Source organism: Tauraco erythrolophus, chromosome 2 (assembly GCF_009769465.1).
Source record: "Tauraco erythrolophus isolate bTauEry1 chromosome 2, bTauEry1.pri, whole genome shotgun sequence".
NCBI lineage: Eukaryota > Metazoa > Chordata > Aves > Musophagiformes > Musophagidae > Tauraco > Tauraco erythrolophus.
This window is the reverse complement of record NC_141466.1, coordinates 132,003,493-132,027,829: the sequence shown is the minus strand read 5'-3', so window position 1 is coordinate 132,027,829 and position 24,337 is coordinate 132,003,493. Positions and strand designations below refer to the sequence as shown.

Genomic DNA, 24,337 nt, shown 5'->3' with positions numbered 1-24,337 from the left:
GTACACTTCATCTGTCTGCATGAAACTCTCTTGAATATCCCTGCAGGATAGTAAACTGTGCAGTGTCAGCCCCTCCACGGGGAGAATAGGGTGTATTTAGCAGAGAGAAATCCCTGTGAGTCCCCTCTTTTGTTACTTTAATATTACTGGAGGGTGTGGATGGGTTTTAACAGGTGGGAGGAGGTATTTGAGGTTGGGAGGGAGAGCTCGTGAGTGCAGAGTGAGTAGCCTATGCTTCACTGCTTATGTTTTTTTTTGTGGTTTGTAGTAGTGGCATGTGCAAAGTAATAATGTAACTCAAAGTTAACTGTATTTTGTGAGCGAGAATTTCCCAGCTTTCTTCTTGGGCATGTATCAACATGAATATTTTGTCGCGTGAGTAGTTGCAAGTGCTGATGTTATCTCCTGGTCAGCCTTGCTCGCTTATTCACAAAGCATCGATGGAGAAAGCTGCCAGTACAGGAGCAGAGATGTTGAGCCTGAGGTGGCTGAAGAGAAAAACAGGGAGGAGAGACTCTGCTCCAACCCAAACGTCCAAGATGAGTTGCAGAGTCTCTGATACGAGCTGCCAGGAGTCAGCCTGTCGTCTGCTTCAGAGCGCGGAGGCTTGGAGCAACAGCACTAAGACTGTTTAAAGTGCTGATGCTTTCCTTTAAAACTTGTCCCTGCACTCACCACTCTTCAGAGCCGAGCCTTTCCCTTGAACAATCACCCGTGTCTGTCCAGCCCTGCCTTTGCTCCTGCCTCCGCCTGACGTGCCCACGTGGAGGTCAGATCCGACACGTCAGCGGTGCGGCTCGGCGGAAGATCTTCATGGCAAACACAAAAGAATTTTACCTGGGTGTGATTTTTGCGTTGGGCATGCTGGCTTGTCTGCCAGTATCAAAAAGTAAACAGGTGACAGGTCACTTTGATTTCGGTGGCTGCAGAGCTGAAGTGGGCCCTGCTTTGAATGGGGAACTTGTCACTCGGAGCCTCCACGAAGTAGCCAGGATTCAAGCTGTGGAGGAAACGGAGTGGAAAAAACGCTGTCTGTAGATGCTGCAAGAGAAATTCCATAAAACGTGAAAAAGATGGGAAAGAGGGCCAGGAACGTGTTTAGGAGATGTCTCTCCTTTTTACTTTGAAGCCATTATTAAGGAAGATTCAGTTAATTGTTTCAGGATTTATTTTTTCCAAACTTGGAGACAGAAGTCTATAAAGCATAAAAGCTCGTTACTTGCTTCAGTTGTTTCAATCTCCTTTTACTAACAATGTTTTCCTCATAAACCCGTCCCACTGTTGGAGTTATTAAATTATTTTCTGCTTGTTTTAAGAGGCAGCGTAGCGATAGCTGCACACGAAGTGACTCTGTTACGGTGTCCCTCTCCTCTCCAGAGTGTGGCTCTGTATGTCCTCGGTGACGAGAGCGCCGTATCCAACGAAGCCTCCCATTATTTGGACAAGATCACGTCAGGTAATGACACTTTGATGCCATCATGGTGTCTTCCAGTGCCTTGTGTTTGGTTTCTGCTGTCCTTTCGCTTGAAGAACACGGGAATAACACGGCCTTGTCTTTCCTAGGACAACGAAAACAGCAAGTAGACCAAGATGACAATCGGTACGAGCTTCTTTTAGTATTATTTTAAACTTTGAGTTTTTGACTTTCTGCTGAGTTTTGGACGAGCTTTTCTTGGCTTCTCCTTTATTCCCCTTTGTTTTACAGATGTGGTTTCAGACACAGCACATCTGTTTCCAGCCTGGCTGAAAAGCTAGTTATTTGGATGACTGATGTTGGTAAGAGCAGCTTTTCTCGTTGTGCAAAACGGTAACGATCGTCAGGAACGGTCTTGTGCTTGCAGAACGTGAAATACGCTTTATCTAGTTTTGATGAAGCAGGTTGTTTTTTTTTTTTCCTCATTAATTTTAAGGTTTCACCTTAAGAGATCTGGAGTCTCTCCCCTTTGGTGTCGCTCTTCCCATTAGAGATGCCATCTATTATTGCCGGGAGCAGCCTGCCTCAGACTGGCCAGAAGCCGTTTGTCTCCTGATCGGGCGCCAGGATCTCTCCAAACAGGCGTGTGAAGGGAACCTGCAAAAGGGGAAATCTGTGAGTATGGCCAGAGATGGATTTCACAATACTGGGTGTCGGGCAGAGCTCACTGTTCAGAAACTTCTCCACCATCTGCTGATGCTCAGGGCATCAGAAGGTGCAGAATGCAAGATTGAGGGCAACACAGGGTTTACATGCACATGAGGGTTTCGGTATAAAAACCAGCATCCGGCACAGGAAGAGTACGTGCATAGCTGTGGAAACTGTCAATATAAAACAGGTTTTACACTTAATTTAGGCACAGTGCTCAACATTTTGCTTACAGAGCTATTTGATTGCCTCTGTAAGTCCTGTTCCTCTCCAAAATTGCTGCACCTTTGAGAGGTGTTAGAGAGGTTTTGGTACTCCATCCAGAGACTCTACTGCTGGCATCTCCCTCTCCTCTGGAAGATTTGGATTCCTTTCAGAAATACATTTTTCATGTTTCTTTTCCACTCGGGAAGGGTTTAGTTATTTGTGTCCTGAAGTAAAATAAAAAAAAAAGCATGTGGTGTTTTTAAATGTTTTCTTCTGATAGTGGGAATCACTAGCTTCTCAGAGTTGTAGCTCACTCAAGTGTCTTTTGGTGAGAATGCTCTGGAAGCCAAAACTGTTCTTAAAAGCTGGCTGGTGGCATGTGTAAAAGCACTGAATAGTAGCAGAGAGATTCTTCGTAGCCTTTCCAGAAGTCAGGAAGAAGGACTTGCAGTGTCAAGCCCATCTTAGTCAAGAACCTTTTCACTGTCTTAGCTTTGGAAATGATACTTAAATTATTCCAATTTTTTGTAACAGAGGCTTCATGATTAACTGCGTATCAAAAAAACTAATTTTTTAAAAAATTCATATATCAGAAAAGTAAACAAACTACATATTCAAATCTGATGTCCCACCTTTCATTAAAAATCCATTTTATTTTCTACTGGTGAAGTTTTGCCCAACTGTAACAGCACTGAACCTTAAAATGCTGATAAATTTGATTTTATCACTGACTTTATAACAATGCCTCGAATATATGTTACCTTAAAAGGCTAAAGTGATCTTCAAACACCAAATTGTTTGTCATTTCTCAGGAGGGCAGGGTGGAGTTTCCTGTTTCAAAACGGACGCTGGCTATATGGGTGGTGCAGTTATGTATTGAGATTTGGTGCATATTTATCAGAAGAAATTGGTTTTCATTCATCAGCTGGTAATTTCCTTCTACTCTCGGTGTCATGTGTTACCAGCGAGCCTTGGGAAGACCCTGTGTTTGATCCAGTCTGTGTGATTCTGTATCTTCCAGCTCGCTGAAATTCTGAGGTATAGAACAGGAAAAATGACCAGTTTAGAGAGAGGTGGAGGGTTTTTTTTGTTCCTAGAGTTATCATATTAATATTTGTCATTGCTTGCCTTGTTATTTTTTTTTAAAGTAATCTCTCATCTGTGAAAGATGGAAAAGAAAGAGGAATATACTGGCTCCCCCTCGGGTCAATATCCAAATTGGTTCGTCAGACCATAAGTAAACTGTCTATTCTGCAGGAAAGCTTATATTAAAAATAAAATGACCATGCTTCATGCAGAGTGACAACCTTCTCTGAAGCAAGGGTAGGGCAAGCAGACTGTGGGCATGCTGTGTGGCATCCCGACCTACGCTATCCTGACCATGCTTGTCAGGGGGCCTGTGCATTGCTCGCGCGATGTGGATAAACGGGAGGACAGAGTCTCAGGCAAGGATTTCATAAATCTTGCACAGAAAGAGAGCTTTACTACAGTGCTTCTAAGCAATGAAGTGCTTCAGTGTTTTTTCTGGTCGTGTAGCTCTGGTATGCAAGGCCAAAAAACGTTCAGGTACTGCGATAAGACCCAGGTTAGCAGATGGCAACAGACATTTGGAATTTACTGCCATGCTGGCTGACCGTTTATTTTAATAGGGAGCTCATTTTTTCCAAGGCTGTTGCAGGGGGTGGTCCAAATTAAAACCCTGATTTGTGAAAACGTCGGTGATGAGGACAATAAAGAGAGTCAGTAAGTGCCGGCACTTCTAAAAGCAGGTTGTCACCAGGGAGCTATGTTTGTGCCTTCCAGAGCTTAACCTGTTTTAATATACATGGAAATGCTCCTCTGGGTTTCTGTTTTTCACTGCTGAACTTGAAGAAAAAAACATGCATGTTTTCATAGCTGTCATAGATAACTGTGTAGGCAGGGAGGGGAAAGCCCTTTCCTACAACTGGTCCGAAACAAGAAATAATTTTGAAAGGAAGATAACTATTTCATCTGTCACCTCTTCAAGCTCCTGGTTGTCAGTCCTCGTTCAACAGCCTTTGCTACGTCTTTGACCCGCTTGAGATGTCATCTCCTCCTGTCTTGGTAGCTATTTAACCCATTCAGGTGTTGATTGCAATGTTGAGAGCTCCTCGTGGCCTCCCAGATGAGCGTGAGGAGCGAGTGAACAGTGTTGTTCACGATTGCACGAGTCTCAGACCGTTCTATTCACAGACCCGTCTCAGTGCAGGAAATCGTGCCGAGCTCATCCAGGTTGTGGTGCTGGTATCTGCTGGCTTTGAGAGTGAGCAGTATCCATGTGCACTACTGGAAACGACTTCTCTCCTTTCTCTTTCCCTTGCAGTCTGTGGGCCCGGTGCTGTCCTCCGATATTCCCTCTGGAACGGAATCGGAAGAGGATGAGGATGGCATGAACGACATGAACGAGGAAGTGATGTCGCTGATCTGGAGCGAGGATTTGAGGGTGCAGGAAGTACGCAGACTCCTTCAGAGCGCCCGTCCCGTACGCGTCAACGTCGTGCAGATGCCAGAAGCTAGCGACCATGAATACATAGAGGAGAAAGAAAACCGGTAAAAACCATCTCCTGTTTCTAGCAGTATTTCATTAAGAGTCTCACTCCAGTGAAAAACTGAATATTTTTGGTGGCTTGAAGTGCAGTATGTCTATCCAAAGAGTGCAATGTGTTTTAGTCTGAACCGAACATGAAGGTAGGCAGGCCTGAGTGAAGGAGACACACACAGAAGAGGGTTGGATTCCATAATCCAAGTCTTTGAAGCTCAGCGTATGTCAAAACTCAGCTGTGTTTGAGTTGGGGGGCTCTCTGGATCGGAGCAGCCTGTGGGAGAGATTGTTAGTTTGAACCCCAAACGGCACGTTGAGATCAGTCAGGGTTTGAAAGGAGATTGTAGCTTTTTTTTTTTTTCCCCCACCTGAAAAGTTAGGAAATATAATCAGGAGCTGCACTGTAGAGAAAATACCTCCGTGGAGAACAAAACATCATCCACACCCTACCCTAAACTGGAGAGTGCTTTGTTCAGGGCTGATCTTAGGTCTAAGCAAGGCTTTGGTCAGGAGACCTAATTAATTCTGCAGAAAGCTAATTGACTGTCCCATCCCTCTCTCGTTTGACATCTCCTATTGGAGCCATTGTATGCCCAGTAGCCTCGCGATGGCCTCTTCAATCACTCATTTTGGAAGTGTTAAAAGTATCTTCTTTAAAAAAACAAAAGAAAAAAGCAAACGTCAGAACAGCATTAACCTGCAAAACACTCTGCAGAAGTAGGAAGCTGAAGGAATGCGTCGAATTATTGTCTGACCTAACAAGCTGAGTAATCTAACAAGTCTAGAAAGTGTTTCCAGAGTAAATCATAGAGAATTGTGGTCAGCATTCTTGGAAGCACGTTATTAGTTCTGCACACGGGTTCTTACTAGATGTGATCACTAGTCATAGCAGGATCCCATACAGCAATCAGCTTTGTTTTGCTTTCTCCTTTCACCTTCTTTCCGATACGGCTTCTAAATCGTCCGTAGCACAGACTTGTTTAACTAGCACCTAGCTTTAAGGGGAAAAAGAGAGACAAGTTTCAACATGATGTCAGCTAAAGTCTATCTTTGAGATTAATCTTGTAAGGACCAAAGATTTGGCTCAAAAGTTTAGCCTACTGAAAAGAGGGGGAAAAAAAAAAAGAGACAACATGCTATCTCATATTCAGGAAAAAACAGTCTGTCCAGTGCCCATTGTCTGTAGGTTCGTTTTGTATCCTGTATTTGGAAAAATTTTCTGTGTTAAGCAACTGGCTTGTTTTTTCCATCACCTCCCCAACAGGTTGTTACAGCTGTGCCAGCGAACCATGGCACTACCTGTTGGACGAGGAATGTTCACTTTGTTCTCATATCATCCTGTTCCAACGGAGCAGTTGCCCATCCCTAAGCTGAATCTAACTGGTACGTTGGTCGGAGCTTCTTTCGGTTGTTACTCTGTCTCTTTCTGAACCTCTCATAATTTTTATAGCATCTTCCGTGTCTCTCTGCAAAGAGTTCCAAAGCTTAAGTGTGCTTTTTGTGAAGAAGTAGCTCTTTTTGTTTTGACTCTGTCACCTACTAGCTTCTTGTTATTGTTGTCTGACACTGAGACCGTATGTCAGGTACGTTCTGAGAAGCAGGGAGAAGTGAAATAAATTGCCTGGGGGCACGCAGCTGATCCGTGTTCGTGTCGTGCAGGACACAGATACTGCCAAGTCCACGTTGTTGGTTTATCTCCTATGCTGTGCTTCTGTCTTCTGACAGATATCCAAGCCTGTCTTCAGCTCAGAAGTGCTACCCAGCATGCTGTCAGTTTGTTCACTTGGCACCCTACTAAGTCAAGAGCTGTTTCTGAAGTGGTTTGGATTTACCTAATTGCTTTTAATGATTCTCTCATTGGCAGGCCGTGCTCCTCCCCGGAACACTACTGTTGATCTGAACAGTGGGAACATCGATGTGCCTCCTAACATGGCTTGCTGGGCCAGCTTTCACAACGGGGTAGCTGCTGGCCTGAAGATAGCACCTGCTTCACAGATAGACTCTGCTTGGATTGTCTATAACAAGCCCAAAATTGCTGAGCTAGCGAATGAATACGCGGGCTTCCTTATGGCTCTGGGTCTCAACGGGCATCTCACGAAACTTGCCACGCTCAATATACATGACTACCTAACAAAGGTGAGGCCTTCTTTCCTAGGCAACGGAGAAAAATATCTGTAGGACCTGAATTCTTTAAACAAAACAAGAAGTAAAAGTCAGCAGATTTCTTCGAAACCCTGAATTGGAAGTCTCCTAGTGTGGGAGGATATCAGAGTTGCTTCATTCATGTTAGTAGTGCATTTGACTACTATTTCTGTTTGACAGATTTTCAGCAGTTTTAACTCTAAATCTTTCTGTGCTGTGCAAAGCTCATTGGGACAGGTGAATGCTCTGAATTACTTCTGCTCAATTTCTATAAAAATTTTGTTGTTAATATTTCCGTTACAGAGTTAGAGCCAGGATGTCAAGATTTTATGGACTTTAGCATTAAAAGGCTGAAAATTGTACATGCTCTTGAAATCTCACCTTAAATTGTGAGAAGTTGTGGAATCTCACCTTAAATTGTGAGAAGTTGTGAATACACAATTACTTGTAAACTTGAACACCAGGAAGTGATACGTGTGGCTCAGATAAAGGACTACCAAGGAGATAGATAAGATCCTTTTAAAGCAAAAACTCCAGGTTCTGTTTTTAGGACAACCCAAATGTTTTGGGGTGGTTGTTTTTTTTTTTTTGAAACTAAACATAACAGCTAGTGTCTTCGTTTTCCTGAAGAAGTGGATCAAAAAAGTTTAGCTGCTGTGTATATTCAAGAATGTAAGACTTGTATGAGCTGCTTGCACAAGTGTCTTTCCTTTTCTGCACACGTCTGCTTGCTTTGCTCGCTGATGTTTGAGGTCCCTTCCAACCCTAACCATTCTATGATTCTATGTTTGTTTTCCTTCTCTTAGGGCCATGAGATGACAAGTATTGGGCTGTTGCTTGGCGTTTCTGCTGCCAAGCTGGGCACGATGGATATGGCCATCACGCGCCTCCTCAGCATCCACATCCCTGCCCTCCTGCCGCCGACTTCAACGGAGCTGGATGTCCCCCACAACGTGCAGGTGGCTGCTGTGATAGGAATAGGCCTCGTCTACCAGGGCACCGCTCACAGGCACACGGCTGAGGTTCTGCTGGCTGAAATAGGTAGGTGCCTAACCCTGGAAAAAAATGGGATGTGGACTGGGAGAGTCACGACGCACGAGTGATTTGCACAATCACAGAATGGTTTGGGTTGGATGGGACCTCAAAGATCATCCAGTTCCAACCCCCCTGCCATTGGCAGGGACACCCTCCACTACACCAGGTTGCTCAAAGCCTCATCCAATGTGTCAGGGAGCTGAGAATTTTAACGTTTCTTTTAACTGTGCATCTCCCACCTTAATGTTAACCTCTCGTTTTCCAAACCTCATTTTCCAAAGTTCACAGAAGTTACCGTGAACTCTGTGTATGGCATAGAAAAATCATTGAATTTAGTAGGAGAAATGTAGCAGCACCATTGCTGGACCTAGATACTTTTTCCACCTGGAAATATTGTCTGATGAGAGCTGATCAGGGGTTTCTGGGGTTGCCACCTACTTGGTAAAAGGACTGCTTTTACTGCTACGCGTTCCTCCTGGCTCAGATGCCGTGTCTGCACAGATCCTGACCCTCTGCAGCTGCTGGGCAGCTCTGTTGCACGCTGTATACCCAACACATCTGGTGTGAGAAACAACAAATGTCTGGGAAAAGTCTGTCCATGAGGTAGCTGCCACCGTAGAAACCAGCCAGAGGCACTGGATGGGGAAAAAATGCTTTCCTCTTGCAAGGACAGTCTTTTCGGCTCACTGGGTTGGTGGAAGTACAGCCATTGTGTCCTGAATTCTCCTCTTCCAAATTTTATTTAAGGCTTTCTAAACAGTAGTCTTACAGAGCTGGTTCTGAACAGGAAACTTCTGATCTGAATTTTGTCCTCGTTCTATCCGTAGTTGTTCTGAGTTTATTTGTAACAGTTCTTACTCATGTTTATATCTAACTTTAGATAAAAGAGACTGTATGGTTTATCAGATAGAGAATGGGATGAATTTTAAGGGTGAAATTGTATCTGTTGTGTCTCTGGTAATTTGATATGTGCAGTCTTTTCTAGCAACAGCTTTCGAACTCTGCTGACAGCATTTGGATAGGTTCAGAGGTCTTAAAGAGTATGGAATTTTCTCATGGCATTTTCACTGTGTCTCTGAACTCCAGCCATATCACTTAGCAATATGTGTTGCTTCTGGGGGGGTTGGCCGTTTGGTGATGGATGGGTTAAGTGACAATTACTTGTAATTCCACTGAGAAATTTCCTGACTTTCTTGAGAAGGGACAGATTTTTTTTTTTTTTTCTCTCATTTCATTAGGAATGTAGTGCTTAATTAAATGATGTTTGCTTAGCTGGAATCTTAAAAGATTAATTTCACCGTTTCGTTTTCTCCAGGACGTCCCCCTGGACCAGAAATGGAGTACTGCACAGACAGAGAGTCCTATTCACTTGCATCTGGGCTGGCCTTGGGCATGGTTTGCCTAGGGGTAGGTGCCTCTCTTCACTTCAGCTGCAATTAGTAGAAGAATCATTATATATTGGGATTGGGTAATAAGAGCTGTTTCATCCTTGACTCTCAAATGCCTTTGGCCAAAAGCGTGTTGGTTTTATTTTTTTCCTTGTATAGGAAGGCACTTCCATATTATTTCTTCTCCTCTTCATTCCTTAGCACGGCAGTAATTTGATAGGCATGTCAGACCTCAACGTTCCTGAGCAGCTTTACCAGTACATGGTTGGGGGTCACAGGCGGTTCCAAGCAGGAATGCACAGAGAGAAGCACAAGTCTCCCAGTTATCAAATCAAAGTACGTGTTGATGATTTTTTTTTTTTTTCTCATTTAAGCCGCAAATAGCAATGGTTAGAGGTCTGAGGTGTGTGTCTTGATGCACCAGGTGACTTTGGATTCGTGTACCCATCACGATTGGCTGCTGCCTTTGTAGTCAACTGGTCTGAAAGTACCAGTGTTGTGTTTTCACAGGAGGGAGACACCATAAACGTGGATGTTACTTGCCCGGGTGCCACACTTGCACTTGCTATGATCTACCTAAAGACTAATAACAGGTATTCACCTTGCAATTGCTCAGACACTTTGCAGTGACTTGTGATAGCAGTTTAAACTGCTGCAGTGTTGGCTCTGTTTTGGGTGGCCTGCTCAGTTTTGTGCGTTGCTGAAACACGATCTGGAAACCCTGTTCCTTTACTGTGCTCTGCAGATCCATTGCTGACTGGCTTCAAGCACCAGATACCATGTATTTGCTGGACTTCGTAAAACCAGAGTTCCTTTTATTGAGGGTAAGGTTTTCTTTTGTTTCCTTTCTCAGTGTATTTAATGATACAAAACAACTTAGTTGGGTTTTTTAATTATTTTTCATCCAGCACACAGGCCTATTGTGCAGAATCCTTTAGATAGCTGGTAACCCTTTTGCTTGCCAGCCAAACTCATGCCTTCAAACAATTTCTGCTTGTAGTAAGGCAGCTAGCTTGTCATGCAGCACTAGAGACAGACCTGAGTAAGAGGTATTTGATTGATACGTTTTATGTGGAATGTTAAATGTAATGTTTAGGTAAATTTTTATGGCTTTTCCCAACTTAATTTCACAGATAAAAAATAAGTTAGGCCTCAGCATCGGTTATAAGTACATAGTGAATTTTCATCTCAGTTTACCAGCTAAAGATTCAGCAAGGATTTCTTCTGTGGTTCTTTCTTCTGCAAGCAGAATTTGCATCTCTTAAAATAAAAGAGATACTGTCATTTCTGATCTAAAGGCTGAGAAACAGTGAAGAAGCTGCGTGGGTAGCTGGATTGTCTGTGTTTCTGGATGCATTTAGTACATTAAAAAAAATTGTCATTTTGTGTTCATGGGTTTGGGTTTTTTTTTTTTTCTTCCTTATGTTTTGACTTTCTCACTCTTTTAGACCTTGGCTCGATGCCTGATTTTGTGGGATGACATCCTGCCCAATTCCAAGTGGGTTAATAGCAACGTGCCTCAAGTAGGTATTTACACTTAATGTGTTTGCTTCCCAGTTTTACATCTGCCTGGGTTGTTCTGCATGTGAACATTTCCTCAGTCGCATGAACTGCACAAGAAAATGTACATTTATCACGTTAACGTGGCAGAGATGATGGTTACATTGAATTCCTGGACTGTTGTGGGAGCACTGGGGACTCCCATCCTGTCGTGCTAGAGAGGAGAGAATTGAGGAGAGATGCAGCTGCTCAAGACACAAAACGGTGCCAGAGAAAGGGATTAAACTTTCCTCCACGTTGCCCAAGTAGGAAGCCAGGTGCAAAATTGCTGCGAGGAGGTTTCGGTTGAGCGTTACGAATAACTTGGAGAGCTATCTATCAGGAACGCAGGATGCTGATGGACCTCTTAGCCTCTTCAGGTCTCATCCTGTTCTGGTTTTCTCTCATACTTGAGTACGTACAGCAACGTTGTGCTTCTGACACAGCCTTGCTGCTGTTTTAGAAATCTTTAAGGGACCGGATCCAGGAGCATTGAAAGGTGTCCCTGTTGGATCAGAAGGACAATGGAGCAATAGTATGTGGAAGAAACCCCAGCTTTTATATGTCTGTGAAACAGACCTGTTTTGTATCGCTTATGAACCTCAGTGCATCAGTGGATTAATCAGTTTCCCCTGGATTAATTCTTCTCTCTTACACTTTTTGTAGATCATAAGAGAGAACAGCATATCTCTTCATGCAACAGAGCTGCCTTCGTCTGAAGACCTGAGTTTAGAAACGCTGGCGTAAGTAACACGTAAAAAATTCTTTTGAAAAATGCAGCTGAACTCTATTTTATAGAGATACCAGTATGCAAAAAAATCTCTCCCTTGATGCTTAGGGAATTTATTCTCCGTTTTCTGTAAAGGATAAGTGTTTCTTTTCAATTTTCCCTTTTTTTTTTAAATTATAAAGGAGTTTGTGATGTGTATTCAGATTAGGAAAAGAGAAACAGTTAGTCATTTCCTGTTTGTGTTGCTTATTAGGCAAGCTCATGTCTACATCATTGCTGGAGCGTGTTTGTCGCTGGGATTTCGATTTGCCGGTTCAGAAAATCTGGCAGCGTTTAAGTGCTTGGTAAGAGGTTTTTATTTTTTCCCTTCAATTTCCATAAGAGCTGTAACTTATCTTTTACAGCTATATTTAGTATGTGTTTCTTTTCTTTCCAGTACAAATATGCAACAGATTTCCTGAAGTGTTTGTCAGCACCAACAGCTTCAGTAGTAAGTTCTTTCTAGTTTTCGCTCAATGGAAAGGAGGCTTTGTTGTGTAACGTACTTTGGTTACCCTCACCAAAACCTGAATGGAAACAAAACATCCCTTTTACTTTTCTATATTGCAAACTATTTATACAATATGGATTTTCGTTAAGGACTTTGCTCGTTGTGTGCTCTCCCTCTTTCTGTGGAATGTGGTTTCGAACTCTGGGGTAGAAAGCTGCCTGGTAGACCGACCAGAAGTGTGCCTTTGAGCACAGAAGTGTAATAATGCCTCTCTTCTGCTCAAAGACAGGTCACTATAATCTCGAAACATGCCTGAGCGTCTTGCTGCTGGCCCTGGCCATGGTGATGGCTGGCTCTGGAAACCTGAAAGTCCTTCAGCTTTGCCGTTTCATGCACAAGAAGACGGGCGGAGAGATGAACTATGGGTTCCACCTGGCTCACCACATGGCTTTGGGGCTTCTCTTTCTGGGAGGAGGAAGGTAACTTGCCACTTCCAAAGGCAGGTTTTTGTTTCTTTCACCTCTCCTGCAGAAGCTGGAGCAGTGTGCAATTTACTTGAGTATTTTTCTTGTTTGTTTTTTTTTTTTTTTTAATAACATATGGATGCATAAAGACACTTTGATATTGCACATAAACATGTAGCAGAAGGAAACAAACACAAGCCAGAAACATTCCTATGGCATTCGAGTAAAGTAGCATCTAGAAAACAAGGAGGATGTTAATTTTGACTGCTATAGGAACACGTTTGTGAATTCCTTGCTTGTATACACTTTGCTACTGTCCTTCCCTTCCCTGGGACACCAAAATATTTTGAACACCTTTGCTAGTGGCCAGCCTTTGTTAGCACTGAAACTAATAGGTGATGTTTTTCTACAGGTACTCACTGAGCACTTCAAATTCTTCAATTGCTGCTCTCCTTTGTGCTCTGTACCCTCACTTCCCTGTTCACAGCACGGACAATCGGTGAGCGTTTGCTAGGGTTTGCGTTTCTTTAAGCTAAATCATCTTACAAAAGAGGTCATCTAGAGGCAAATGAGCTAGAATTTTTACCTGGGCACCCTCTCAATGAATTTTATTTTTGAGGTTTTAATAAAAAAAAGTTAGAAGAAATGAGTGAAGACGTAAGATGATGGTAGTGATCTTTAATCAGTGAGGAAATGTAAGCGGGTTTCCTGAGGCTCTGCGCTGTGCTCCTGTGACTGAACTGTTCCAGTTTACTCAGCTGAAAAGATTTTCGTGCAAGATCTGTCCGTTTACGACTCAGTTTCAGTTACAATTCGTTAAGTCCTGTTCTGTTAGCTAGCCCGTACGTGTTAAAAAATGAAAATAAAAGGTACTGCCTTACTACAGGCTTCTCTTCAGTTTAACCAACAGCTGTATTTGGTTATTGAGCTGAGTGTAGTTTGGTATTTGGGGATTACTCCCTGCCTGCACCACGCTGTGCTGAATTCCTCGTTTCCCCCGTGCAGGTACCACCTCCAGGCTTTGCGTCACCTGTACGTGCTGGCGGCAGAACCGAGGCTCTTAACGCCCGTCGATGTGGATTCCAACACGCCTTGTTACGCCCTGATAGAAGTTACCTACAAGGTGATGTGTCTGGGAGGCAGTGACCAGCAAAGGGTGGGAGAAGACTCTGACATGCCCAGGGCACGCTGGTTTTCATTGTCGTGGCCAGCAGCCTCGGGGTTGTTTTCAAGTCGTGGTGGAGGCAAGCCGAATTCTGCACAAAAAATGGAAGGGCTGTGCTCAGCCCACTCACACCTTACGTGTGCTTTGATGTCACCTTGAGAGCAGAATACAGGACGAGTAAGAGGCACCACGACGTCTTCAAACAGTCAAGCGTGTCATGACTGACCCAGGGTCATAGTTCTCCTCTTTCTAAAGAGGAAGGACTTTCAAAGGCGCAGAGGTGGTTGGAACCAGCCTTCTAATTCTGCTGAAACAGGCAACTTAGTGTTTCTCCTTGGTGCTTGAATTATGTGTCTTTTGGGGAAGAGTTCTTTCTGCAGGATTTATTTTGTGCAGGCTTATGTGAGAGAGGTGATGCTCGTGAATGGACTAAAGAAAGAGTTCTTGGGATTTTGGGGGAGAAGAGGTGCAGCATGGATCCCTTGTGGCTCTGGCAGAGGGTTCTGCATGTTCGTAACACGGTTCACTTCTCATAGCTTCAGGTTTCAGTTGAAGCGTGCTTGGCTTGCACGGTGTTACGTGTTGATCCATCCATGGGAAACATACCTTTAAGTCAGGCTTCTGTTTCCTGATGTTAAAGTCATGTGTTTACTCAGAACTCAGGAGCAGAAACCCACTGACCTCTGCCGAGGGAGTTGTTACAAATGAGGTGCACGTTTTCTTTTCTTTTCACATGAAAATGAGCTTTGCTAATAATGTGAATACTGGTGGCGTTTTGAAGGGCACGCAGTGGTACGCAGAAGCCACCGAGGAACTGATGGCACCCACGCTTCTTCCAGAGCTTCACTTGCTGAAGCAGGTAAAGGAAGTCTCCATTTAACTGAAGAATTTAATCACCCAGTTTTTGTCACAAACAGTGCAATAACAGGGACTTAGTGACTTTTCTTTGATTCTCTGTCCAACCTTAGCCAGGCTCTGGACAACACTGACCCATAGAATGGCTCTGAAGACAATTCTGTCACTATGGAGCACATGTTAGATCATGCCACGTGCTTCTCTTTGAGCTTGATCATAACACTTTCAAGATCTGATGTAGCAAGGAGCTTCCTGTTCCAGAAAGCTTCACTGTAGGGAGAGACAAAGCTAGGTGCCCTTCCCTCTGAGTTTTCTGGGTGGGTAGCACTATAAAAGGGCCACATGCTCTTGTAAGGGCCCAGAAAGAACTGTAGACTTGTGTAGAAAATCTTAATTTTACGATTCTGGTTGTATCTAGTAATAAAAATGCTTATATTGACAGATCAGAGTGAAGGGGCCACGGTACTGGGAATTATTAATAGATTTAAGCAAGGGAACGAATCATCTAAAGTAAGTATTCTTTGTAATGCTTAACTGAATAATGATCTTGTAGTAATACTTTTTTTTAAAAAAAAGAATTCTCCTGTACTCGTAACACCTACGATTTGGAAAGAAGTCTGGTTTTGATCGCTTCGCCGTTGTGCATCTGACAGCTCTGCAGGGTGAAGAAAGAAACTGCGTAGTTGGTTTCACCTATTGATGTGAATAATTCATGCAAAAACAGGGCAGGGGAAAACCTGATAGTAAAAACCGCAGATATTGGCAGTGGGATTGAGCAGTACCAGAAACCATCGTAAACTCATGGTTTTAGTTTAGTTTTGAGTGGACGTGATGTCATGTTTCCCAGCCTGTTGATGCAGTAGTTAGCTAACTGTTACTGCTTTGGGGAGTACCATTTTTCTCACGTTACGTGAAGTATACAAAGTACTGCTTTCTGCATTTTAACGACTGAAAAACAGAAATCTTACCGGAATACGGTCTCTGTGGGTGAAATCATGCTCATCTTCGCCCTCCTCAACAGCCTACGGGGTAACTTGCCACCGTGAGCAGTACAGAAGCAGCCAGCCACGTCTCTCTACCAGTAACATGTTTTCTCTAGTTATTTCCAGTGCCACTATGGAGATGAAATTAGGCACTGCAGTGCAGCAGCTATCGCTCCACGTCGTTAAAGACACGGAACAGGAGCGTGGCAGAGTGCAGGGTCCTCCAGCCCAGGAGGCACGTTGGTTCAGCTAGCAGGCACCAGCTTTTGCAGTCCTTCTGCCTTCAGCCTTTGCCACGCTTGAGCACTCGTTTGTCCAAAAGAGCCTTCCCGTGCTGCCGTGGCAGAAACCAGTGTGGGTGACTGAGGAACTGGCTCCAGATCGGTGAGCCCTCGTGTCGCAACGCTGACCGTATCGTCTTGTCCCCAGACCTTTGAAACAGTAGGGACCTGGCTGGTAGTGTTTTGGAGATAAATGCACACGTGAGAAATGATTTTCCTTATCTTACTACGTGGGACTTGCTGCTCTATTGTTATGCTAAGCAGTCGGTTTCAGTACAGATAATTTAGTTATTTTAAGGATGCCCAGTGCCTATGGTTAATGGTGCAACTGATACTCTGAATCAGGTAAACACGCAGCTGCTTTGCAATAGTGTAACTTCGAACTGCTGCACGCTTCTGTTTGTAGGCTTGGTCAGGAATAGTGGGGTTTTGTTGTTCTGGTTTGTGGGTTTTGGGTTTGTTTTTTTTTTTTACATTGAGAAAGGACCATCAGGAGGATGCCTTTAAAGCTGTGGATACCAACTTGCATGGTCTTTCTTGGTGCTGGGAGCTCATCCTTGAAGAGTCTAACAAGAGCCTGCAATGGCTTCAGGAAGCTATATTCCTTATATCTGTAGGGCTCATCCCTTTTTCATCACCATCACCTGCCAGCACATCCCTGTTTGATAGCAGCCTGCCCTGAAGATACCAAGACTTCCGTGTACACCCAAATGGAGCAGGGTCTAAATATTCAGGACAAAGCCTAAATGGGGATGTTGCCATATCTGAACTGTTGGGAGTTCACGGCTCCTTTGCAGGTCTGCCTCGTTGTGTATTGATTTAAACCAAACAACTGTTGTTATTTCAGATCAATTCTTTCAAAGGGTGGAGTCTTGTACGTGAAGCTGAGAGCTGGGCAGCTCTCCTACAAGGAGGACCCGATGGGCTGGCGCAGTCTCTTAGCGCAGACCGTTACCCACCGAAACTCTGAAGCTCGGGCGTTCAAGGTATCGCTCCCAAACTTTTCCTGCCAGGAACGCTGCCTCTAGACGGGCTGAGGGAAGGACAGTCGTGCTGTGGTACTTATCTCCAGCACCTAGCTCTGCCACCTGGTGATGAGTACTGCAGTTACTTGCCTTGCTTGAGGGAAAGGAAGTCTGGTGGCTTTCCCAGGGCATGCGATGAGCTTACGCTAAGAGCAGCTACGTGAATGCGTGTTTGTCGTGGGCAGACGAAAGCATGGGACACGTTTTGCCCGTGATGTGCTTTATGTAGGGTACAATCTTCTCATTTGCCTGCTGGGGAAGGAAGGGTTGGGTATAAATTGCTTTTACATTTGTGCAATAAAACCAAAAAGTTAACTTTAAGAGCGTGTCTTAATCTGTTTTTTAGCCAGAAGCAATTTCAGCTTTCACTTCTGATCCTGCTCTGTTTTCATTCGCTGATTATTTCTGCAAACCAACTGTGAACATGGGCCAGGTATGACACCTAGGTGTGGACTAGCGTGATTTCTTGCTTGCATGAATAAAAGGTGGGAAAATCCTTCGTTAAACTGAGGACCAGAATTCAGTTCCTCGGGTAGTGGGGCAGGGAATATTCTAAGGGAAGTTTCGTAACACGAAGCTGTAAAACAGCGTTGATCCTAGGCTTTGTGTTGGTTTTGTTTGGGTTTTTTTTCCTACTGGTTACATCAGTGGCTGCTAGTTGTCTACACCAGTTGTACTCATTGCAGGACGTGTTTGACAAATACCTAGAGCCCTGTTCAGTGTCCTGAAGCATTTAGGTGGAGCCACTGCAGAAGGGTTAGGGTGTTTTGTGCTGGACTTTGCACAAAATGACTTAAGGGAGGGAGTGAAATATACTCCCAGTGTCAGTGCGTGGGTTAACTCTAATGGAAGCAAACGTGAGCAATGCAAGAACCTAAATAAATTGTCCCTAGCAGTCTGCTTTGTTAAACATGTGTCTTTTCTCAGAAACAGGAAATCCTGGATCTTTTCTCTTCGATTCTTTACGAGTGTGTGACCCAGGAGAATCCAGAGATGCTGCCCACGTACATAGCGATAGACCAGGTGGAGCAAACACTTTTTTTTTTTTCTGTTTGAAAGCGACGCTTTGGCAAAGAGCGTTGGTCGTCGCGCGCGCTTTTGTAGAGGACAGAAAGGAAGAAGGGGAGACGGATCAGTGAGCTCACGGGGAGATAGCAGGGATTTTAAAAGCCATTTGGAAAAGCCTAAGGTAATGGGAACTGAAATTGCACGAGAAGCGTTAGCTGGCAGTTTTTCCCAGTCGGGGCTGGGAAGAGCAGCCCCTGGCAAGGTGGGGTTTGGGGATTCATGTTTCTGGCAGCAACGTCTCTTTCCTTCTCCAGTTCACGTTCTCACAGTCACTTTGTGTTTCCCCTCTAGGCTGTGAGGAGATTAGAGAGAAGAGAAATGTCCGAGACGTTTGAGCTGTGGCAGATAAAGCTGGTGTTAGAATTTTTCAGTTCCAGAAGTCACCAGGAGAGGATGAGCAGGAATCCAAACCGAGGACTCTTCATGAACTCTGAATTTCTGCCCGTGATGAAGTGCACTATCGATAACGCTTTGGATCAGTGGCTCCAAGGTATGGAGAAGATAACTTTAATCCTGCAGCCGTGATCACAATTTAGCGTTCTTGTCGCCTTACTGCTCCGGGTCGACTTTTGCTTCCAAAGTACTGGAAAATGGTACCTGAAGGGAAGGCATTTGCACATTAGCATCAGTTTAGTGCGTTTGGCGTGAAACGTTCACTGAAGAATTATGTTTGACTGCATTGGTGGGAAGTTCAGTTAACGTGGGAGGTTTTCCCAGAGAAAATGCTTTCCTAATAACGCACTGGGAGAATTTTCCAGGAGCAAAAGCGAGGGGTGACCACAGCGGCCAACAGGGCGTAGGGTGGCCGTGGCAGAAGGAAGGAGGTTTGCAAGCAAACCCCGAGCCCACCTTCTGTGGGGAGATGGAGATTTTTCAGCTGGCTTTTTCTGTGGAAATGCTGTTGTCTTGCCTTTCTGTTTCCTCCCACAAACGCTCCCTAAATTCCATCAGAGTGTCTTGTGTGTTACAGCTGGAGGGGACGTCTCTCTCCATTCCTACCTGAGCGGGCAGCCCACGGAGGAATCTCAGCTGAGCATGCTGGCTTGCTTCCTTATTTACCACTCTGTCCCAACACCGGGTCAGCTGGCAGCTGGAGGCTTGGAAGGTAGGGCTGGAGTGCAGTCCAGCACTCCGAGCTTGCGTGGGCGCACGCTCCTGGCTTTGGCCTTGCATGCTAAAGGGAATATGTCCTGTAAATGATACGGCAGTGTGCATTTCCTCCAAAAGCTGTTCCATCAATTTCTGTCCTTTGTTAGTTGTCTCGAATCTGGACATAAAAGGTAGAGACTTTATGCAGCACTGAAGAAGTCTTGGCTTTCTCCTGACCTGCAGGCAGTGATGTTCTCACAGGCAGCAGGACCAGATAAGACAGGCTGTAATAGGGAAAATACTCTTTTTGCTGGGCTAGTCGTATCCCAAATATTTAAATCTCTTTCTTATAAGTACTTAGTCAGAGTGATCACCTGCTTTTCCAGGTGATCTTTCCCTGTTTGGGATCCAGGGAAATTCTGGGCCCTTTCACTTTTCTCTTGCCTTCCGTCAGCCCAGCCTGGGGATGTACCAGTCCTCTGCCTGCCTGAGGTTTCCCAGGGTGCTAAAGAAACGCAGCTGGACTTTGATTTGAGGAGCTCTGTGGCTTGCTTAGGGGCGTGACATGGATGTCACCACCTCAGTGGTGGGAGGAATGTGTTGCTGAAGGCTCCACAAAGGCCACAGCCCCCAGCCCAAGTCCTGTGCAGGTGTTGGCACCCTGAGCTTATGGACTGGTGTGTCTTGGGCATTTTCTGATCAGGTGCCTGAGTATCCGATGAGGTCAAAAGACCTTTATGGAAATCATAGAATCATAGAATGGTTTGGGTTGGACGGGACCTCAAAGATCATCCAGTTCCAACCCCCCTGCCATGGGCAGGGACACCCTCCACTACACCAGGTTGCCCAAAGCCTCATCCAACCTGGCCTTGAACACTTCCAGGGATGGGGCATCCTCAGCTTCTCTGGGCAACCTGTTCCAGTGCCTCACCACCCTCAATGTAAAGAACTTCTTTCTTATATCTAACCTAAATCTGCCCTCTTTCAGTTTAAATCCATTGCCCCTAATCCTTGTTTTTTTTGTGTCCTCTCTGCGTGTTACACACCTCTGTTCTGGGAGTTCTCGCCACATTAATTGAATGTGAGATTTTTTTTTTGAAGTTCTAATGTAAAAATTTACTTTTTAACCAGCATCACAACAAAGTGAAGAGCAGTGAGCAGGTCTCCAGAGATACACCCCGCGTGCCAGCTGGCTCTCCTTCCTCTAGTGACAGTTCTTGTGTTGGGCAAGCGGCGCACCGGCACGTGCTCATTTTCTTTCTTTCCTTAACCTCTTTAGGAAGCACCAACTTCTCGGAGCTGCTGTTGAAGTTCAAGCAGTTGAATATGCCGGTGCGTGCGCTGCTGAGGCTCGCTCCTCTGTTGCTTAGAAACCCACAGTCCATGGTGCTGTAGGCACGCTGGCACGGAGTGCCGCAGCCGTCGTTCCACGGGTGGTTACGGAGCCCACCGTGTGTCATTTCATGCTTTTCAAAACCATCCAGGTAAAACGTGCTCGACTTGGTAACTTCTCAAACAACGTAAGCTTCAACCTCGGCCCCAGGTGTGGTGACTGCGACCAGGAGTTATTTATAAATTGTTACAGTGAATGGTAAAAAAAGAAAAGTTGTAAAAGTGAACTAATAATAAATTTACTTTTGTAACTAAGGATTGTCTACAAATATGTCTTTCTGTGGTGGATTCTGGAAAGACCTCAGCTGGGAGCGGTACGGTTTCCTTGTTTTTGTTAACTTCTTTGTTTGTGGTGTATCTAAATCCGCTTCCACAAAGCACTGTAGATTTTGGGAGATAGGCAGCCCAGAAGACTCCAAACTTGCTTTTCCTCTTGGGTCTGAGGCTGGAAGGCAAAGCAAAACCACCTGCCGTGCCGCTCACGTCGTGCCAAGCACGCTTTTCAAGAGCTGGCATCATCTTTCAGTCTCACTCATGCCATGTTTTGTGCATCTCTCCTCCAGAAGCGATCGCGCTCCGTACGTGTAAATTGCTCTGCTCCGACTCGCCGGCGACAGACTCCCTCCTGCACTGTTTACATCTTTTTTTTTTTTTTTTTCTTTTCTTTTCTAATCTTTGTTCTGCAATTAGTCAGTGGCTGCTGAGAAAACACCTGCCACCGCCACGGTACGGTATGTCTGGGCAAGAACTGAAACTGCTTACAGGCAATTTAAATAATTGGGCACTCGTTTGTGTTTCCTTCAGCTCTGCTACGCTGCCTTAGGTGCTTCCTCAGAGCGGTGAACTTGGAGCGTGGCTGGTTCTGTGTTTGTTCTGGGCAGGCCAGGCACTTAATTTTTCATAAACCAGGTGGAGTTACTCCAATAAAAGCAGCCAGAGGTTGAATGATTACTACTAAAAAAGCAGCCAGAGCCAAGCTGCTGGACTCCCTTTGTTCCAAAGTTGAAAATTTGATCTTATTCTGTGGGACTTGTGCTGATCTTGGTCCCCTTTTGTTTTCAAGTAGAGGAGCCAAAGGATTTTAGGGAGGGGACGTATGGATGGAGGGAGACAACTCGGAGCGATAATGAAGAAAGCAAAAGTAGAGAAATCTTACAGACCTTCTAAACATTGTTAAAAAGAACGTGTCCAACGTTTTCAGTGGCTTAAGATGTACTGAACAAGGACCTGAGTGGCAACCATGTGGAGCCCCTCACAAATCTTATCCCCCTCCAGATTTTTTTTTTATAAGCTGTTCAGAAGTTGATCTAATTTCCTTGAGCACCCACGTAGGAAAGTCAGCATTTCGTTTCAGAGGGGTTAAGTCTTTATCCAACACGATGGACAAAGAGCTGGAAGGCAGCTGCTTTGGAGCTGTAGCTCTGGAGGGTGAGGGCAAGAGGAAATCGGATGTGTCCTGAGGGAAGATGCCTCCAGGACACGGAGACAGATTTGCGCTGGAGATTTTGGAAAGGAATGGGAGCTCCTTGCAGTGCTTCTCTGAAACATGGAGCCCAGAGACAGTTCAGGTTTAGGTTTTTTAAAAAAATAAACACAAACCAAACAAACCTTCTTTGTGTTGAATTAAATAAACCCGTTTAACAAGTATGGAAACCCCCCCCTTGGGTGGTGAGCTCTTGGCTGCTCCTTCCTGGGGATGGGTGCGTGGTGGGTGCCGGGGTGCGGAACTCCTCCTTCGGTCGCAGCTTGGGGGAGTTGTTGGAGAAATGTGAAGCACTAAGCACTCACTTCCCAAAGTGAAAGAAACTCTGCTTCCTCCTGCTCTCACCCAGGACTTTTATGAGGACAAACGTTTTTGGGGTTTTTTTTTAGCCTCCTAAAGCCTCTACCACAAACATGGAAGGACTTGTGGGGGTTTGTCTCTTACTTTTTTTGCCCTGTGTTGAGTGAAAAGCTGAGAAACCTGAACTGAAGGTGTGCAAACGCCTCTTGCTCTCCTGCTGAACAAAAGAGGGTTTTGTCCTACGTTCCGAGGAGTTTTGGAGGTCCGTGGTCCAGGAGCTCCCGGCGGGCTGGAAGGACCCAGCTGCGTTTGGCCACAAACCAAACGGAAAAGCAGAGCAGGCTTTGAGCAAACCCCTGCAAGGAGGTGCAAAAACACGGCTTCCCCGGGGCTGGAGGAAGCATCTCGCCAGGCTTGGATGCTCGTGGCTCCAACCCGACGCCGGGAGCGGGACGTGGCTCTGCCAGCTGGCCAGCACCCTCCTGCCGTGCCTTCGGCCTCGGCGGTGGGAAGGGAGAGCGCGCGGGTGCGTGTGCGAGCGCGGGTGCGAGCCGCTCGAGCTGCACCCAGCGGGAGCCGAGAGGCTTCCTGTTTCCTTTTTAAGTTTTAACAGAATTTGAAAGCAGCCGCCGCCGCGACCTGGACCAATGATGTGGGCAGAGCGGCGGGGGAGTTTCGGCTCGGGGTGCCCGGCGCCCGTTACCAACGGCACCCGGCTCTGCCATTCCCGCGTGGAGCCCCCCGCCACCCCGCGGACCCCCCGGCCTGCCAGGGTAAGGTGCTGCTCGCTGCCACGGGAGAGGCTTTTGCGAGCCGTTTGCTTCGGCTGCTGGCTGTGAATTGCCAAAAAAAAAAAAAATATATATATATATTTGCGATAGATTTTGCGCAGCTGCGCGTGGCTCGGCGCCCGGCTCCCGCCCTCGGCACGGGGTGGGCGTTTTAAATTTTCCGGGTTGGAAGGGCGAGCGCTGGCTGCTGGGGGGGCTCCGGGCTTTGCCTCATCCCGCTGCGGGTCCCGGAGCACCCGTGGAGGGTGTGCTGCCCCCCAGGCTGGGGGGGCTCAGCTTGGGGAGGGGTGGGGTGGGGGAAGGCTTTGGGGGGGATGAGGCAGGGGCAGGCTCAGCACGCGGGGACCCCTGCTCTGCCTGGCTAAGAGGGGTCCCCCCCTGCAGCACCCACCATCCCAGCACCTCAAAGCCCCCCCCCCCAGCTCCCTTGCAGGCTCCCACTTGCCCCTGCTGTGGGTGGGCGAGCACCCCGCTGGCAAGAGGATGCCATGCAGCCCCCCGGCAAGCCCCAGCCTAGGGGGGTCCAGGGTTCCTTGACACCTTGGGGGACTTTGGGCAGAGCTGCTTGGGGATGAGGGGGGGAGATGGGCCATGGAAAAGCTCTCTGCCACCCCTCAGCAGCACCCCTGGAGCTCTCCCTCCCACGCCGGGGTCCTGTGCCCGGATGACTGCGGGCGGCAGCTCCTGGCGGGAGCCTGGCACAGCCGGGGACGGGGGCTGGGGCTGCTCTGGCGTCACGCCTCGGTACCCGGAGTGCTTAGTCACCTTTCTGGGGTTTTATTTTTACGCTGCGCTCGCGAGCTCTTTGCTCGGTCTCCTGCAGGCTCCGGGCGAGGGAAGGTGGCGGAGAGGCGTCCTCCTGCCACCCCCGGGGTCCCACCGCCCAGCTCCTGCCCTTTTTTTGCCATGGGAAACAAATACATCCATCCAATGCATCCCAAACCGCACTTGCTTGGGGTCTACTCCTGATTCCCTACAGCTGTCCTGGAACGGGGTGGATTTCAGAGCCCAGGGGTTCCCCCTCTGCCCCTTCCATCGCTCGGCTTCCGGCCTCGGGCACGTCCCATGGCAGCACGTTCCCTCTCCAGCCCCACGCAGCGACTCTTCCCTTCCCTCTTTGTTCTTTTTTTTTCACTTTTAATCTCATTCAGTCGGTGCCCTCGGAGGTCCCCGATGCGGCCATGGGGGAGAACGTGGCTTCTCCAGCCCATCCCGTGGACCACCG

General features: G+C 46.3%; 1 protein-coding gene across 5 annotated transcripts in view; it reads left to right on the top strand.

The window, feature by feature from the left end:
- ANAPC1 (anaphase promoting complex subunit 1) overlaps positions 1-20,755 on the top strand; it is a 34,178-nt gene extending 13,423 nt beyond the window's left edge. For 4 of the 5 annotated variants that reach the window (XM_086631933.1, XM_086631929.1, XM_086631931.1 and 1 more), the window contains exons 21-47: positions 1,378-1,456; positions 1,564-1,600; positions 1,706-1,776; positions 1,911-2,089; positions 4,674-4,900; positions 6,157-6,275; positions 6,757-7,028; positions 7,841-8,075; positions 9,385-9,476; positions 9,659-9,793; positions 9,968-10,050; positions 10,203-10,281; positions 10,906-10,980; positions 11,663-11,739; positions 11,980-12,070; positions 12,163-12,216; positions 12,502-12,695; positions 13,093-13,179; positions 13,686-13,803; positions 14,627-14,704; positions 15,143-15,210; positions 16,812-16,950; positions 17,336-17,422; positions 17,917-18,012; positions 18,349-18,547; positions 19,028-19,162; positions 20,426-20,755. In XM_086631933.1, the coding sequence (XP_086488059.1) occupies positions 1,378-1,456; positions 1,564-1,600; positions 1,706-1,776; positions 1,911-2,089; positions 4,674-4,900; positions 6,157-6,275; positions 6,757-7,028; positions 7,841-8,075; positions 9,385-9,476; positions 9,659-9,793; positions 9,968-10,050; positions 10,203-10,281; positions 10,906-10,980; positions 11,663-11,739; positions 11,980-12,070; positions 12,163-12,216; positions 12,502-12,695; positions 13,093-13,179; positions 13,686-13,803; positions 14,627-14,704; positions 15,143-15,210; positions 16,812-16,950; positions 17,336-17,422; positions 17,917-18,012; positions 18,349-18,547; positions 19,028-19,162; positions 20,426-20,541 (3,222 nt within the window). In that variant the 3' untranslated portion in view covers positions 20,542-20,755. Of the gene's footprint in view, positions 1-1,377; positions 1,457-1,563; positions 1,607-1,705; positions 1,777-1,910; positions 2,090-4,673; positions 4,901-6,156; positions 6,276-6,756; positions 7,029-7,840; positions 8,076-9,384; positions 9,477-9,658; positions 9,794-9,967; positions 10,051-10,202; positions 10,282-10,905; positions 10,981-11,662; positions 11,740-11,979; positions 12,071-12,162; positions 12,217-12,501; positions 12,696-13,092; positions 13,180-13,685; positions 13,804-14,626; positions 14,705-15,142; positions 15,211-16,811; positions 16,951-17,335; positions 17,423-17,916; positions 18,013-18,348; positions 18,548-19,027; positions 19,163-20,425 lie in introns of all 5 variants that reach the window. The other variant, XM_086631930.1, reaches the window with a different exon arrangement.
- The last annotated feature ends 3,582 nt before the right edge of the window (positions 20,756-24,337 follow it).